At 46.2% G+C, this 18,869-nt stretch overlaps 1 protein-coding gene across 6 annotated transcripts in view; it reads left to right on the top strand.

Moving 5' to 3' along the window:
* The window catches only part of LOC135383858 (alpha-(1,6)-fucosyltransferase-like), a 65,168-nt gene that overhangs the window by 24,696 nt on the left and 21,603 nt on the right, over positions 1-18,869 (top strand). For 3 of the 6 annotated variants that reach the window (XM_064613157.1, XM_064613156.1, XM_064613161.1), the window contains 3 exons: positions 5,948-6,007; positions 14,528-14,641; positions 16,618-17,219. In XM_064613157.1, the coding sequence (XP_064469227.1) occupies positions 5,948-6,007; positions 14,528-14,641; positions 16,618-17,219 (776 nt within the window). The remainder of the gene's footprint in view (positions 1-5,947; positions 6,008-14,527; positions 14,642-16,617; positions 17,220-18,869) is intronic. The other 3 variants (XM_064613159.1, XM_064613160.1, XM_064613162.1) reach the window with 3 other exon arrangements.

Raw genomic sequence — 18,869 nt, 5'->3', positions numbered from 1 at the left:
CACGATTTAATTAGCAATTAAAGCTAATTGGGACCCCCCACATTAATCAGCCCCCTCCAGGGAGTCACCACACTAATTGGGGAGCGTCTAGCTCGTGTTCAGATCAGCTGAGCGTTGTGCACTACGAGAGTCCATAAAAAAGAAAAAAATAGAGATAGAGTGGAGAGGAGGAGTTTAGTTGAAGATCAACGACGCCATCTTGCAGAAAGCGGTCCCGAACGGCCGCTGACCATCGCCGGGCGACAGAGCACAGAAGCAGGTTGCAAAGCATCGCAGCTGTGACCACAAGTTCCGGACATCCTGTGACGTCAGCTGTGACGTCATCATGACATGTCTGGGCAGGTTAGGACAGCTCTGGACATGCGAAGAGAAAAACACTCGTAATACAGAGGCTGGAAAGCAAGAGTAAATATGCTAACCATCAATAGCTAAGAACAAAGAAAATTAGTCACACAACAAATCATCCCACCACAACAGGAGTGCAGAACGATGCGACTGCTCCATCCGACAGTCAGGCATGGGACTGACTCGTAATGGTTTTTTCCTGTATAAACTCCTGCAGCTGCAATAGTTTCCTATGCAATCGTTATAGAAGAATAAAGGAAATAATCTTGATAGTGATTCACTAAATAATAGGTCCCCTGTCTAGAGCCTACGCGTCCTTGAGCAACGCAGGTGCATGATGACTTCATGACATGGCTTCATTACAGATTGACCTTGTCCAGTTGTGTCGACCGACCCTGTGAAAAAAAAAATCTGTGTAGTCTTGGGACAATGTGATGACGTCACGACCAATGAGCAACGCAAGAGGAGGGCGCAGGAATGCTCTTCTCTCTTAGCCTCTCGCAGGTGGTCGCCGCAGAGGGCGCTGAGAGCATACGCATGCATAGCAGCCGTAGCGCGGCGCCCCAGTCACTTCCCCGCTGGATCTCGCGGAGTGCAGACGTGTCCTCGGTCGCTCCGCAGTCCCCGCGCGGCTCAGTTTGTGTCAGGCTGTCGGATTGAGCAGTCACATCAGTTTGCGCTCCTGTTGTGGTGAGCTGATTTGTTGTGTAACTAATGCTTTTGCCAACTTTGTCCCCGCTTTGTTTGCGATTTTTATGCCCGTGCACGTCGGGCGCTGGTTGCTGTTGTCCGGGCATCCCCGCCATTTTCTATCTTCTTCTGCCTTGGAAATGAGAGTAGCGCAGGCATGATTCTTAATAATTTTGTCATGAGATTAGTGGAGAAAGTAACCGCTAGGGGGTGCAGCTGCGGGAGTTTATACAGGAAAAAACCATTACGAGTCAGTTCCATGCCTGACTGTCGGATGGAGCAGTCTATTCGTTCTGCGCGCCTGTTGTGGTGGGATGATTTGTTGTGTAACTAATTTTCTTTGTTCTTAGCTATTGATGGTTAGCATATTTACTCTTGCTTTCCAGCCTCTGTATTACGAGTGTTTTTCTCTTCGCATGTCCAGAGCTGTCCTAACCTGCCCAGACATGTCATGATGACGTCACAGCTGACGTCACAGGATGTCCGGAACTTGTGGTCACAGCTGCGATGCTTTGCAACCTGCCTCTGTGCTCTGTCGCCCGGCGATGGTCAGCGGCCGTTCGGGACCGCTTTCTTCAAGATGGCGTCGTTGATCTTCAACTAAACTCCTTCTCTCCACTCTCTCTATCTGTTTTTTTTCTTTTTTATGGGCTCTCGTAGTGCACAACGCTCAGCTGATCTGAACACGAGTTAGACACTCCCCAATTAGTGTGGTGACTCCCTGGAGGGGGCTGATTAATGTGGGGGGTCCCAATTAACTCTAATTGCTAATTAAATCGTATTCAGGGCAGTTGAGCGTTGTGCACTATGAGAGTCCAGTCATTACTACTCACCTAACCCTTTAACTACCATGCCAATGATGAGGACGGTGCCCAGAAGAAGAACAGTCTCTGTTCGAAATATCGGCGGCTTCTGTCCTGAGGCAACTCCCTTCTAGCGCTGGGAGCTGTGCTGCCTTGAACTCGCTACCTCCATCGTGCACAATGGGTTTATTTCGGAGTCGGAAGCGAATGGCGTGATAAGGCCGGCGAGCGTGGCGCTATCTACTGTCGAATCTGAGTTGCTCCCTCTCGCCCCCCCTCTCTCTCACAAAATTGCTTGGTCCTTGGCCACATCTAGCCCACCAACGCTCTGCCCTCAAAGCTTTCTTCACCTTTCTGGATACCATAGGACTTCGGTCCTTACTGGGAAGGGGCTCATTATTTCATTCCCCACATCACCACTAGCAATTGGGTAGAGTATCGGCCCTGGCGATGAAACACCCCATTCATCATCGCCTAATAAAGTTGTGTTTATTAATACAGGTGATATGAGTTTGCCATATTTGTAGCGGTTTAGTAACTTACATTTAGTTGCGACGAACTTGCGCAGTCTCATATTGACGTTTCATTTTTTTGTACCGACATTTTTGAAGGGCGTAGAAGAGAGGTGGAAATCGACCAGTGACCCACCATAGTTGATATGGTTTGAGTTTGAATAAGTGATGATACATTAGATATTGTACAACAATGCTAACCTTCTGCTCATTCAACATCATTGATCGAAGTGATTGCGCCAACTGGCAGAAGAAAATAATTGCATAGCCGTGATAGTGGAATACATCACATGATAAGATTTTTTACTTTTTAGTACTTTCCATGTCAATAGAGAGATGTAACTCTAAAAATTCCATAATGAATCTTGCTAGATTCACCGCTTGTATATAGTAATTTGATCTAACTGCTTCCTTGATGAATGCAACGCCGTTTGCAATGATTCCTATTACGTCTGGCGTCGGGTACTTCAATTTTTCGTCAGCTCAGCTCAAGAACTACACCATCAACCTCTGTGGTCCTTCGAATTGTGTTGTGCATATATTTTTGTAATGACTGTAGATATCGCTTCTTCAATTCAGTTCTGTCAATTTCTTCTACGTCCAACTGTGTGATCTCTCCCATATCTCCGAACACGATTATGTCTATGAGATACAGGGAATGCAGCGATAATGGAATCGTTTTGAGGCTCTTCTTTTTCAAAGAAATTTTTTTTATCACATCTTCCCACAACTTATCGTATCATATGCAAAATCCGTCCATCTCTTCGATGTTTTCTTTGTACAGTAATTGTTTGTTCTGTTTTCTAGTGTACTTCTACATCTAGTTGAGGCCTACCTGTGCTCATTTTATTGGTTAAAATTTTGTGTTGTTATTGGTGCTTTGATTCCTGAACAATTCAAACTGACATTCACCTCTTCTTCCATGTGCTAGCAGACTTAAATTAATTAAAATCCCGCTCATGTAGTCCTTGTAAGATCCCGTAGTCGTAATAGATTGAGAATCATGTCAAATGGTTCACAAATAATATGATGTGTTTGAAGAAATGCGTGCTTTCAATGATTCTGAGTGTCGCTAACACCCTGCGGGCGTCCTTCCCCTGTATTAATATGAGTGGGGGAAGTTGATGATCAGCGGCTAGAAAGCATGCCCTCTTTCAGTTTGTGTTTATTGTATGCCTCTACTTGCGTCTGCATATGAACTGACATTGCTCTAGGATTAGTGTATCCAGGAAAATCACTAATATATATGGAACATAAAAATGACCCTAAAATGAATCCGTGAGGTGTACAAGATAAGTAGAGTAAACAAGTAGAGCTCCTTTTACCTATGACTACGTATTACGTTCTATCACTTAATCGCTTTCATGAGCAGAAGATGGTAAGATCTAAAAGAATTCCCATGGTAAAAAAGCTTAGAATGAACGATATGCTTGATTTTCTTTACTATTGTAACCAGGGCCATTGAAAGATACCTTCAACGAACATTTCATTAACTGTATCCGCCAGTGTGCTCGATACGTATGGTGCCATATGCTTCAGTAAGAGAGTTGGAATGTTATCTCTTGCTTGTGTGTGTGCGTGTGCGTAGCGCCCTTGTTTGTTTTTCTCTGCAGCGTGTTCGGCAATTAATCAAAGGAACTCCTGGAAAAGAACGATGACTGCAGGTGACCTAAAGGCAGACATGTGCAAGATACTCAAAAATGTATCTAAGATAAGATAATAAATACTGACGTTAGAAGGTAATTAAGATAGAGTATAAATACATGAAAGTTAAAGTGATTAAGATAGAGTACGAAATACTTCAAAAAGTATTTGAAATACAATATACCATTTCCGACAACGCGTATGCGCATGCCCAGCCCTTGAGTCCGCCATTTTTGAGCGGAAAACATCACCATGAACCCACCTGCGGGCGACTGTCATGTTCATTGTGGGGAGGTAATCGGTTTCAAGGTTACGCGGATGTTTGAGGTTTGGTAATGAGTACAATGCGCTTTCACTCTTTCCGCATTCTTCTTTTAATCTTCTCTTGCTACTTTCCCACGCAACGTACGTGCCAGTTCGTAAAGCGTCACCATTATTGTGGGGAAAGACACGACGTTCGATATTCCGCCGCCAGGGGCGACGCGAATATGGAAAAGGTCCGTTAAGATACTATTTATCCTTGAACGCAAAAAGTCACCAGTCACTGGTCAATGCGGCAAGTCGCCGCTATATGACATGAATCACCTAAACCCCGCGTACTATGCAAGCCGTCCCTGTGTGATAGGAGTCATCTAAACACAAGTCCCAAAAAGATGACAAAGAGATACCACATACATACTAAGTATATACGTACTAAGTATATGCGACCCAGAACAAAGCAAACTTCTAGCAGGTCCGTGCTCGGCGAGGTCAGAATTCGGCGTTACCGCGTCAGGGCACACATAATAGAACCCTCACTCGCCAAGGATTAGTACGCACGGGGCAATATCTCTAAATGGAGACTTCCAAGAAGGTCCAATGTCCGGGTCAGGTCCGAGGGACTCAGGAAATTTCCACTGAATAAGTAAGATAATAGAAAGGCGAGAAACAGAAAGTTTGAAAGGGAGATCCAAAATATGCAATTAGAGTATTGAGTATCAAATACCATAAAATGTATTTTAAATAGAGTGCAAATACACAAAACAAAAAGTATTGAGTAGAGTACCAACATACCGCAGATTGCATTTAAAATACAGTATTTTAAATACAATACTCCAAATACGTACAAGCCTGCCTAAAGGGCGCAAGCAACAACAACAACATTATTTTGACTTTGGAAAGTGGGGAGGTTCATCGCCAGAGGCGATACTCTACCCCATTGCTGGTGGGGATGTGGGGAATAAAATAACGAGCCCCTTCACAATAAAGCTCGAAGTCCGATGGTGTCCAGAAATGTCAAAAGATCTTTGAGTGCAGAGCGTTGCTGGGCTGGATTGGTCCAGGTACCAAGCAATTTCTAATGGGAGAAGGGGCGAGAGTCCAGCTGTCGAAGAGACCCGGAGAGTGCGGTTCGGGAATGTTGGTAGTGGGGGCAATGAAGAGGAATATGCTCCAGATTCTCAAGAGCACCACAGTGGACGGCGCAAGTAATGCTCTGTTTCGCTCATGAAAAGAGCGTAGCAGAGAGCGAGGTGATGTCGTGACGTAATCTGACGTGACTCGTGACGTAGAGCGACACAGATCAAGCTAGTGTAAGCGGCGCGTGAGCTCACCAGAGCTTTCGACGTCACGCGAGGATCGTACTTGCTTCCACAACATTTTCTTTCTTTTTTTGTTTGATTGCGCAGTCATAATACGCTGCAGAGCGAAAATATTTTGCGTTTTGGCAATGGACGAATGAGGACTGTGCTTCGAGTCATGTTAAATGTTACCTTGTTGTTCCTTTAACTAGTGGTTCTTTATTTTACCTCTGAGTCCCTAATAAATGCTTAAATTTTGCTAATATGCATTGGGCGTATTGCTTTCATACTATAAGGACAAAGGAAAACATTGCATATAATCAGATTGTGACTACATATTTAGAAGATTGTTAGTGCGTATTTATCCGTTCTCAATATTCATCACTATCTGTAGGAGTAAAGAAAAACGAGACAATGTGAAAGAGAGGCAAAGAAGGCGCTTCATTATCAGGAGGTAAGTAGGAAATATGATCAGTTGCTTTCGCAAAATAGATTTCTCAATACATTCTGGACAGGTCCCGATCACGCATTACCGCAAACCTCAATGCACACGTGACCTTTTTTACGTGACAGTTTTATACTGAGTGAACCTTGTGTGTTCAGAACCCTACCAAAGTTATGCTACTGAAATCTTCTTGGCTTACTTTAGATTCCTGCAAAATATTTTGACTCTACGTGCCGCAAAAAGTTTGAGAAAATTAATTTCTATTTTTGAGAACTGGGACGTGATGTTAGGCTCCAACTCATCTGGCTCTCTCACATTGTCGCCCTTCACGTCTTCGGAGGGGGGGGGGAGGGCTCACTTTTTGCACTCCGCTAGCGAAGCCCCACGTGACATATCCTCCGACCGCTCCTACCTTCGAGAAAACGCAAGGAGGGAGAACACATCTCTCCCATTTTACCCCTCTTTTGATCAGCGTCACATGACTTCTCCACCACGTGACCCTCCCCGGACGTCGGCGTCGTTCCAAGGAGACGAGAGCTCTCTCCAAAACATGGCATCACTGCAATATGTGGGCAAGCCATGACGTCACCTGCTCCTCGCATCATCGAAACCCGTGGAAACTAGATCTTCAAAAATTGATAGAAATGCACAACGCGCAATTGAGAATTCGCGTATAGGATCCTTGAGGTACCTTCTTCTCGTGGTCTAAATAAAATTAACGCCGTTTTCCGAGTGGCACTTTAAACATGGCCGTGCCCCTGATCGGCTGCCAAACCGTTTCAACGCATTTGCAGTTTGTGTGCGCCGTTTTGGACGCCTTTCCACTCCGGTAATTATTAATGCATTCGCATTAGCTGTGTCAAAAATCGAAAAGTCTGCACGTATGTGTGTGAGATTCTGAAGCCTCACCGAGGCAGAGGTATAAATCGAGATGTAAAGGGCATATAAGAGGGTAAATGGAAATGAAGGTAAATGACGTGTAATTGGTGTAGTTGAAGGTAATGACGAGTAAGAGGTAATGGTAATTAAAGGTATTTAAAGCAACAAAGTCGAGTTTAAAGGTAATGTAAGGTATGTGCAATTAAGAGAATGGCTAAATTCAATTAAATATTACCGAAGGTAACCGCAGGTAATTAAAGGTAATTAACGTCAATTAAAGGAAAATTGAGGGCAATTAAAGCAAGTAAACGTAATTAAAGGATATTAAGTTAAATTCAAGATTACCTCAGGTACCCTGCAGCTACCTTCGGTAATTAAACGGTTATTGAGAGGAATTGAGACTACTATAAAGGCTAATTAAATGAACTTGCACATAGAAATTGAAAGTGCCGAACCGGAAGTCAGGTTAGACCACAAGTGGAGAACCGGAAGTCGAGTTGGACCAGAAGTGGGTACCGGAAGTCAAGTACAGATTGGAAAAGGCGCGTAATGCTGGCTCATTTCTCTCGCATTTACCGCTAAATTGCCACCATTTTTTTCCCCTATAATCTGGTAGTACAACGCGCAGATTTCTACATGAGGCCTCATCATGTTGACCACTTCCCAATATCTGATGACGACCCCGCTTTAAGACGCACTGAGCCGATGCGATGTACTTCATCTAAGGAGAAATGGACTACCATGTTGCGGAAGAAGCACTGTATAGTTTACGTTGGCAAAATACGTTCATCTCTGTATCAGAGTGTTGGCGTGAAAATAAAGACGAAGTTACTGGCTTGCTCGTGACCCTGCGGGCGTATTCCTGCTGAGTTCTGACGGTTAGGGTTAGCCTTGGAACATTGTAACCGTACAACGTGTTAGCAGTCATCAACGACGACCCCTTGCGTACCACCACTGAGCTTCCGCCGCCAGAAGGTTTTGGCCTGTCTAAGTCTGGAGTCCGCCTAAAACTGGAAGCGTTTCAGACAACACACTGAGCTGTACTTCACAGCAACTGAGACTAAGCATGGCAAGTTCAAAGAACAGAAGGCAGCAATATTCCTTCAAGTAGCCGGTAAAGAAGCGATGTATGTCTTCAACACATTCAAACTCACGGATGAGGAGAAAAATATCACGACACAATAGTCTCGAAGTTCGAAGATTACGCGCTGTCGAAGGTGCAGCGAGACTTAAGAACGACACGTGTTTCGTACGCATCAGCAATTAGAAGGAGAGAGCATCGACCAGTTCATGAGAGGCCTACGGTTGAAGTCAAGGACATACAACTTCAGAGAATTGGATAGCTCGCTCCTGAGAGATCAGATTGTCTACGCAACGAGTAATCATAAATTAAGAGTACGGCTCCTTCGGGAAAACGACTTTACACTTGAAAACGCAGTTGACTGGTGCAAGTCAGCTGAGCTAGCGGAACAGCATAGCAAAGGGTGGAACCGGCAATGAGGAGATATAAGCTGCAACTACAGAAGAAAGTTTGTCGCTATTGCGCAAGGATGCATCGGCCGCAAAGATGTCCTGCTTATTGGAAAGTCTGCAGCAAATGCGGCCGCAAAAAGCATTTTGCTGTGGTCTGTAAAGCACAGAAGAAGAATGTGCATGAAGTTGACGAGCAGAGTGCGATTTGAGACGATGATTTTAGTATTCTACATGTACAGGGGATCAAGTTCAGTGATACTGAATGGGTTGTGACTGCCCACACTGAAGGACAAAAGCTTCCACTGAAAGCTGATCCAGGTGCTCAAGCTAATCTGATGCCCCTGTCTATGTACAAAAATCTCCGTTTAAGCAGAAGATCCTGATATTCTGAAGATCCTGCTTAAGAAGTTTCTTAATCTTCAACGCCGTGCATCTACAGTGGAGACGTCGTACGGCACGTTCGAAGGGTGCGCATACCACTAACTGTGAGGGACCAAACGGAGTATGCTGACTTTTTCTTGATGAAGAGAGGAAGGAGAATGCACGCACTCTTGGGAATGCAAGTGAGCGAACTGTTTGGCCTGTTGAAGCGAGTAGCCGAGGTTACAGAAATGGTTGGCTTGCGGAAAAAGATTTTGTCGGAATGGACGAAACTTTTTATAAGGCTGAGAACGACGAAGAGACATTATCACATGGTGCTTAAGGAAGATTCCCACACTGTGGTTTAATGAGACCGGCGTGTTCCTCACGCACCTCAAGGGCCCCTGAAGCATAATTGCCCCAGTGACAGAGCCGACAGATTGGGTGACTTCACCAAGAACAATAGTAGCCTTAGTGTTTACATGGATCCAAGGCTGAGCAGCATGTGCATCAAGCGTGCACATTTTCAGCTTCCACGGAGGAAGAGCTCGAAGAGGCACTAGCGAATGCAGCTGTGAGAGACGGAATTAACCTCGACGCCAAGAAGTGCAAGTTCCGACTCAAGGAGATCAGGGTTTGGGAGATATGATCAGCAGCCAAGGAACTGAACCTGATGTGTTACTCATAGCATGCATCGTAAACCTCCCAGCACCCAAGAGCAAGACAGATGTTCAGCGATTTCTGGGCGCAGTAAACTACTTCGGAAAGTTATTGCCTGGGTTGTCAAAAAGAACAAGAAATCTCAGGGTGCTCATTAAAGAACACACCATATTTGAATGGTGGTTGGTGGTTTGAATGGTGTTGAATGGTGAATGGATTCACAAATAAGAATGGGAGCAACTCCAAGCCATGGTCACGAGACATCCTTTACTGGCAGTGTACAACCCAAAACGAGCTACCAAACCGTCTACAGATGCCTCACAGTATGCACTGGGAGCGGCATTGCTTCAGCAGTATGGCTCACTCTGGCGTCCCGTGATGTATCCTTCTAGAGTACTAACAGGAAGTAAGACAAGATACTCGTAAATTGAGAAAGAGACTTTGTGAATGGTATTTGATGGACAAGTTTCATGATTTTATCTATATGTACATTCAGTGACAATCAAAACGGATTGTCACCCTCTTGATTGACATTTCAAAGAAGACAATAACAGGGGTTCCTTCTCGTCTGCTAAGATTGTTTCTAACGATACTGCTGTATAGCTACATACTTTAGTTTTGTGGTGTCGTCACTGGAGAGTGATGGTGACGGTCGTATGACCATTTCTATGAATAAGCATTCTAGAGCGGCACCTGATCAGACCTGGCCAGAACAAATCTGTACCAGGGAAAAATCTAGTGCGTGCTGATGCACGTCAGGAATTACTCAGACCAAGGGAGTCGTAACTGGTGAAATTTTCGCTGACATTCATATCCGTGCCGCGTATACCGACAAGACAAAGCTAAGACTTGAGGAGGCTACAGTCAGTGACCCTGTCCTGAGGGGAGTGATGATGCATACTTTACAATGTGCAGCGAATACAGGGCGACTTCAAGCGCCTTTCTAGTCAGAACCTTCGTGTCTGAAAGGTCTGGTTCTGAAATGCACCAAAGTGGTTACCCCACAGTCTCTAAGGATGGAAATGTCGAAACGCGTGCACAGCGGTCATCTACACTCTTAAAAATGAACTTCACCGCATAGCACGCTCCTAGCGCACGCAACCGTAATCTCGAATGATATCGTTATCTGCCCTGATTTGTTGAAAACGGGAGGCGTAGGCCTTTTTTGTGACACTTATGCTGTTCATATTTGTCACAGAAAAGGCGTACGCCTCCCGTTTTCAACAAATCAGGGCAGATAACGATATCATTTTGTTGAGATGTATCGAGATGTTGTTTGGCTAGGAGCGTGCTGTGCGGTGAAGTTCATTTTTAAGAGTGTAGGACTGAACAAATCGAAAGCTCGAGCAAGACAGCTCATATTTTGGCCCAGACTAAATGCGGACATTCCAGATATGGTCATCAGATGTCCTACTTTCAAGCACTTCGCATATAAGCAGCACGAGGAGTCACTTCTAGTTCGACCTGCACCATCACACCCATGGGCAAGTGTAGGAGCAGACTTGTGTGTCTATACAGCCCTAAAGCATACATTGTCTCGTGTGATGCGTACTCCAACTACCCAGAAGTAACAGCGCTCTCTGAGACTACTTCGCGCGCAGTCATCATTGCTATAGCCCGCATGTTTTAGCGCCATGGTACTCTACTCAAGTAAGTACGCGTCTAAACTCCAACATGGCGGACACATCCAGGTTGTCGCTTAGTCTCGATTTTGAGATTTCTGAACTGCAATGTTGTTCCTCGATGCGTTGAAGGCGAACGAGTATTAAACGCTCATATACTTCTGGCAGGCGTAACCGAGTTCTCCAAAGAGAAGGCTATATATCGTATTATTTTTGAAGTTCCGGCGTGTTTGATCAGCCACACTTCGTGAAGGTGAATTTTACGTTTACCGGTTGCGGGGCCGAAATAGCAAGAAGCGAGTGTCCTGCGCTGCAGGAATATCAGAGAATGCAAACACACGACAGCTGTGCTGTGCCCTCTTACAGGTAAGATCTAAGTGTGCAGCGCGTGTACGAATATGGCTTATAATGTGCAGGGTAATGTTGCGACTCCCGTGTGTCACTGGCGCCCATGTTTTTGGGAAACCAAACGTCGCATTTTTTCTACGTTCTTTCCCAAGTGACTTGACGCGCTGATTCAAATGCATATCTACAAAAGTGACTTGGGGCCCTATCCTGGTCAAAGTGATCGACTCGATTACTTCAAATCTCTTCTGCCATTGGTTCACAATCGAAAAAGGCGTGAATATTAAAAGTGGTTGACACCTTTTATCAACCAATGGCCCAACGTGTTATCTTGGAAAGCGAAAGGCCTTATCGGTGTTTCCTCCTGAGAACCCGAAGGCCACACCTGTGATCTGCCCGCCCTGCCTTGTTGCTTCGGTTCTTTGGTGTCGAAAACGGAAAACTCTACCGGCGTAAAACTGAATTTCGTGGAAAATGCGCGGAAAAGCACGCTCGTAATTTCCTTTTTTTTTTTTTTTTTTTTTTTTGCTGTTTGTCATTTTTCATGACCTACAGATGCAAGCCGGCAGTGTTTGCGTGACACCGTGATTGTACCTTGCATTTATAATGCGGTATGTGCCCGTGAGATGGCGCTGATGGCAGGCACCAAAACGATAAAACCGCAAAGGACCATGCAAAGGGTCGAACGGACAGTGTGGTGCGAGCCGTAAACGCGTTTATGAGAAATTGGTTCGTGCTTTAAATCTTGAGCTTTATTTATGAGCATTTCCTTATATTTTTCTATGTGCTCGATATGCGAAATGGTAAGTCGCATTTCAATGTGCTTCTTTTGCTCGTGAGCTGTGGGGGAGGTAATGGCCGGTACCGCAAATGAGCGTTGATAGTTTTACTCAACTAACAGTCAACTTTGATGAATGAGTTTTTTGTGTGCACACCGCTATGTTGCCATAACATTGATTGTACGACGGCTCTGACGAGCGCGCCACTTTCACGGATACGAGGCCACGATCGGCGCAGAGAAACGGTGTTACGCGGTGAAGCGCGTTGTGCAGTGGTGCTTCTCTGTCATTATTAAACAAAAACGAAGAAAGATATGACCTTTTGTTGTAACGAGCACTTACAGACTTTATACAACACAATAAACGGGAATGCACATGCGAACTCATCACGAAACCTGTCGCCGCTCAAAGTAATAGACCCTCTTTCGTTACATTACTTTTCAGCTTTGAAACTAATCTTTTACGTCATTGTTACGTCAAAATGACGAAGGCTCACGGTCCGAGATTAGGGTCGAGAGGCTGCGAAGGAAAACTAGGTATAAATTTCAATTGAAACGGGTCGGACTTAAGAGCGGAGTATTTCGTGGCAGCCCCGCCCTACACCTTGTGATGTAAAGTAATCGAGGTCGATTAGTTTTGACGAGAATAGGGCCCTCGGTATACGTTTTCGCGCAATCCCTTGCGCTTTCTTACACATAATGGCTGCTCAATTTGGAGACAAACTTGTTCTGTTTTACCTAGAGAAGGTTTTGCTTCGCTTCCTGACGTGAGCTGCACAGAACTGTGCTTCACAAAAAAAGAAAAAAAAGAAAGAACGTTCATCAGGTATGTTGGCAGAAGCGCTCTAAGAGCTCTGCCACACACACACACACACACGCACACGCACACGCACGCACGCACGCACGCACGCACGCACGCACGCACGCACGCACGCACGCACGCACGCACGCACGCACGCACGCACGCACGCACGCACGCACGCACGCACACACACACACACACACACACACACACACACACACACACACACACACACACACACACACACACATTGTTGATGGAACTGGTTTGCTGATTTTGTCTCTCAATCCGCCGTCTCTTCTGAGGATGCGTCAAAGTAGGCGGTATTCCCACGACCTACTCTATACTAGAGACCTGGACAGCTGGCGATCCCCTATGGGAGAGACGGGTCACGGGTTAGTTACGTTAGTGACCGCTGCGAGCGCCACATAGCATTGTCGGGGAGAGGGAATCACCCTTGCCACCGCCTTTAGTCTGCTACGAAGGGATACACAGGCTGTTGCTAAGCACGCGCTATTATCTCTCTTATACTGCTTCGCCGTTGTCAACACAGCCTACCATACATCGCCGCGGTTTCGACAAGTCACGTGGTAACGAATAGTGCGAGCTAGCGCCAAATCCCATAGCCAAGCGGCGATTGCCAGAACTACTACCCCGGTGCTGGGAGCATTGCGGACGTCCAGGTCTCTAGTATAGTAGTAGGTCACGGGTATTCCATGTGTAAAGTCGCCTGTCTCTCCGCAAGTGAACGCGGGTTCGGCCGTGTACACATGGATCGGCCAGTCCCGAGTTTCACCGCTGCGCGGCGACGATTTCGCGAAAAACGCGAGTAGTGTAGCCGGGTTATGACGACATTTCCGCTAACCCAGACAACCGAGGGATACTCCCAAGTGGTCCGAGTCACGGCCCCGGCCCAGATTAAGAAAACGCACTCAGCAAGAGGCTGCTGATGCGCTCGAGCACGCTTTAGAAACCGGTTTTCCCCGTGAAGTTATCGATTTATTGAGTTTGTTCTGCTTGTGCAGGTGCAAGAGTGCGAGATAAAAAAGCTCGTCAATTATAATGGTCCGTACACTACCCAAAACATCAGCGATTTCTGATATCTTCGGCTCGAGCTTTTATGGCAAAAAAAACATTTGCAAAATCATGACGTAATAACTTGCAGTGACAGCACTTTTTTTTTCTTCGATGTCGGTCCGGTGACTGTAATCTTTCAACGATGGCCCTACCGTTATACTCCGTGCCCTACCGTGTGCTAGGTTATCATAGGAGGGTAAAAAAAACTACAAGATTAAGCATTGGTAATTACACTACATTACTTGCCCTTTCTCGCACGTTTCTCACGTTATGATCAACACCTAACGTTACAGAATAGGGGTAACCACATACATAAATAAGCGGTAGAACTGACGCCTTTTCAGACAGTTTTTATATGCGTAAGCTGCATAACGATGCTATTATTCCTACACATGGGCGAATGTATTTGTAAGCTGTCGCGGCCATTCGTGACATGAATACTTTGCACACCGCCATCGCACAATTGACTTCCTAGTTGAATATTTAAGATTGACTGGAAGCAACCTGCAGGCAAATCCGGCATATATGTGTAGGTGCCTATGGCCTCCTCTCCTGCTCATTTCGGCGGTTATTGCAACGCGACAGTGGAAAAGTCGACCGAAGGATGTTGCAGGACTCACTCCTACGGACCCGCCGCGCCAGGAAACGTATGTAGACCAGATGTGTATGAATCATTTGTGCATAGACCAAATGTATATTTTTGTGGAAAACAGGACACGGGGTAGGAGTCACTGTTTAATGGCTGAATAACAGAAGAAAGGTTCCACGAGATGATGGCGGCTTCGTCGTCATCACGAAGATTTAACATGCGGGTCGTCGACTATTGCTGGTGTGGCGGGTGATATGAGAAAGAATAACGCCGTGCAGCGGTGCATCTTGCAGCCATGGCGGAGCTTTTAGCATTAGTTGGGATTCCGCTGGCTTCCACTGTCGCACTTCACTGATGTCGCTGTCGCTCTGCCTAGGAGCCTTCAGACAACATTTCCAGCAGTATCGGGAAGAAATCTGATCATCATGCTCTTGTACAATTGTTTATGTAGGTGGTGATTACTGATCGCACACTTCGTCTTGCATTCGTGGTACCTTTGATAGTGCTCCTATTACTGATCATCCCGTACTGAGCTCAAATAACATTCTGACGTCGAAAATTCGTATTCTGTCACTTTCTCTCTTCTGGGTGGGAGCTTGCCGTCAGGTACATTGGTCCTTTCTTGCTCGTTGTAATCTGCTTTCACAGCTATGTCTGCCGTTGAGAGCAACATGCTGGCCGGCATTTCCGCACCCCATCCTCCATCGTTTGCTTCGGGTCGTATGTCCGAACCCCTATACGTCTTGACTCCCTCCGTTTGGTTCAGCTGTCTTTCCACGTACCGTATCTTGAACTTCTAGCTACGCAAACGTCTGACGCCTTTGTGAAGCCTTCTGTTCTTAAGGCTGTCCTTTTGTAGTCTGAGGCGTTTCGAGTATGTTGACTCTCAATGCTTCACCGATTCACTTGATCGCTTTAGGTTCTTCACCAAGTCTGTCCGTAGGCCTCTCAGCCTCTGGCTGCGTTATGGTTCCAGGTTTTAGATCACAGTACGCGACTTATGTAGCTCATAGTACCAAAGCCGTGCGTGTGTGAGTACAGTCTTGTATCACTATATCGGTGTTGAGATGCTGCTGTTGGCCCGGCATCTCGCCGTCCAAGTTGACAAAGGTGAGGTCCATAGGCTGGATTATATCGTGCGCTGCAGGCAATTTAGTAAGCGTTGATGGCACTTGTGCGGTCGTTCATGCTGTCCCTGGCGGCGCGCGGTCGCTCGATTTTGAGGCTGACTCTGAAACTGAGACATCATTTGTTCTTGCCGCTTGGTATCATTTAGCTCTGAAAAGTGCAGTTTCTATCTCGTCTTGGAGAACATTTTACTTCGTATACTCTTCTTCAAATTCGTCCCTATCTCGCTGTCGATTTGTTGGAGATGGACGTTTAATCTGCGTAGTTGCTCCATCCTTACTTGAAATACGATTTTGCCTTGCAGTTCTTGAGTGGATCATTGTCGTTCGAGGTCGATCATGAAGATTCTCACCTGCGTTCGCAGCTCCTGTCACTTGTGGATGAGGTCAGGTCGTTCCAATCTGCCAAGATAGAGCCCTGTCGTTACCACTGCTGTCTTTCCTGTCGGTTAAGTCGTTCGGTTTGGTCAGGTTCGTAAGGCGATCACGTTCGTCGTTTGCTCAGCCCTGGTCACGGCACCATTTTGTGAAAAACGGGACAGCGGGTAGGCGTGACTATGTTTAATGGCTGAATCAGAGAAGAAAGGATCCACGAGACGATGGCGGCTTCGTCGTCATCAAGAAGATTTAACGTATATAAATCCCTTCCCAACCGAACCGTCGAATTGGTGAGCATGGCACTGTCTTCACTGTCCTATACCGCTTATACGTCAAGTATCAAGGTGCAAAGCTGGAATAGAAAAGAGACACGGTCCATCGGTGCACAAAATAAACAATGTCCCCTGTATTCCGGTCCAGCACCGACAGTCAGGCAGTGGATTGTGCTGTAGTAGTTTCGATATAATTAAGAAATTTGTGGAACTCTGCAATTAGTAATACAATTAGCTAATTCGCGTCTTTTCTGCAGGACAGCATTACGCCAGAGAGCCAGCAAGGCCGACAAGGACAACTTACTATCTCCTGTGAAAGTCACGCCATCTGGGAGTTTCATGGAATTTCGAGATGCCGTCGCAACGTATGGACACGTCGAGAAAAGCCTCTTGGAACTCAACCGCTTCCTGGCTTTTCAGATAAGAGGGACACTAAGTAGAGCCCCTAAACCTCTTGCGCGCCGCCTTAGGACCTTTTCCGTGACGACACGAGAACGGGTTCGCTTTCTTCTTGAAGAGGTGAAGTCCTTAGCGAACCAGGCAGGCATTCTCAAGAAGAAACGTGGAGCACTGTTGGAGCTGAAGAACAAGGTCCGCAAGCTTATCGAAGTGAACCAGCAACAGGAAAACTGTTCCAGTGTCTTATCGTGCCGCCTGGTCAACATAAGTGGGTTCTCTTCAGTAATGCACGATGTGCTCTGGTGTCTTGTCAGAGGTGTTTTCCTCAAGCGTCCAGTGGTTGTAGACTCTCAGCCGTGGAGGTATGACCCGTATGGTTGGAGTCGAATTTTTCTTCCACTGACCTACAAGTGTCCTGAGACGCCTGACCGTTCGTCAATTTGGCCGGGATACAGACACGGTAAGCAGAATACACTCCAAACCAGGGTTCGAAACCGGAACTGAACCGTAACCGAAAATCGCAAAAAAAAAACGTTATTTTTTGCCGAACCGAACGCGAACCGAACCGTAAACATTTTTCTCTCCCCTTGAACGAACCGGAACTGAAGTGAAAAAATATGTTGCCGTAACCGGTTCGCCAGACGGTAAAAACGCCTACACCTTCTCGCTCGGCTGCCGCGCACCAGCTCCTTGCATCGCTCGGAATCTTGCCCAATTCATAGAGCTGACAAATTCATAAACCAAGAAGTGGTGAGTCCATGCACCTCCTACAGCCTCACCTCCAAAAGGTTCACGGCATCCTGGTACATTTTTGCGACTCGAGGTGAAAAAGAAAAGAAAAGATGTGCTGCACGACAGCTGGACTTTGCAGTGTTGCCTGAGCTGCTTCCTTTCATTCAGCGTCGCAATGTGAAGGCGCTGTAAATTTTAATAGTTCACAGTGACATCCACAAACAACGTAGACCTCTAGCGACCACGGGAAAGAAGTTGGCGTGTGGTCTAGAACATGGAGGAAGGTAACACAGGAGCGGCCGATTCGACCAGATTTCCCTGGGACCCCTCTGGCGGTCGCTCGTATCAAAACCGCCATTACTTCCTGTCCACCACGTGATTCTCTCTAAAGCTTCGGTTTAGCAACGCTTTGTTGCTGGCGCTGCTTTCCGTGCTTTTATGCCTTTCCAAAGTCATTTACCTTTAAAATGAGAGCACCATTCCGGAAACAACGTTATGTTAATGTATTCTTACCATGGCTGCGGCTGCCGTTCAACGGAAAGCAGCTCTGTCACTAGAATAACTTTTCATTCGTAAGTATACGTACTTGATCGGTTGTATGCCATTAATGACATTAAGAATGCCATTAATCAAACTTGTACAACAATAGAGGAAATCAAATGGACCTGCAGCTGTAGCACAGCTAGCAAACGAAGGATTCAAGATGACTCTCTCACACACACGGGCACAAAACAACCGATTAAGTACGTACTTACGAATTAAACGTTATTCCCGTGACAGAGCTGCTTTCCGTTGAACGGCCGCAGCCGCAGCAGTGGTAAGAATACGTTAACACAACGTTGTTTCAGCAATGGTGCTCACATTTTAAAAGTAAATGACTTTGGAAAGGCGTAAAAGCACGGGAAGCAGCACGAGCAACAAAGGTTCACTAAACTGAAACTCTAGGCAGGATCAGGTGGTGGACAGGAAGTAATGGCGGCTTTTGACACGAGTGACCGCCAGAGGGGTCCCACGGAAATCTGTTCGAAACGGCCGCTCCTGTGTTTCCTTCCTCCATGGTGCCAGCCATGGAGGAAGCAAGCAGCAACGAGAACGTTTGGGGGGGGGGGGGGGGGAAGCCGCCAGTCCCATGTATTGGGAGGACTGTAAACGCGGAAACCTGTAACTCGATAACCGCTAAAGTTGGAGAGATGTGATAAATTTGGCCGCGTGCGCCGTGTCGAGAACAGTATACTCTCCAAGGATGAACTGCGTCCGACGTGAGCTTTTTTCAGAAAAAGGGCCCCGAAGTTAAAAAAAAAAAAAAACTGCGTTACTAACGCGTCTACGCCTACAACTTCCAAACTACTCAAGATCAGCTCCTGGTGTGATTTGACCG

This window comes from Ornithodoros turicata, chromosome 2, assembly GCF_037126465.1.
Source record: "Ornithodoros turicata isolate Travis chromosome 2, ASM3712646v1, whole genome shotgun sequence".
NCBI lineage: Eukaryota > Metazoa > Arthropoda > Arachnida > Ixodida > Argasidae > Ornithodoros > Ornithodoros turicata.
This window is presented reverse-complemented; position numbering and strand designations above follow the sequence as displayed.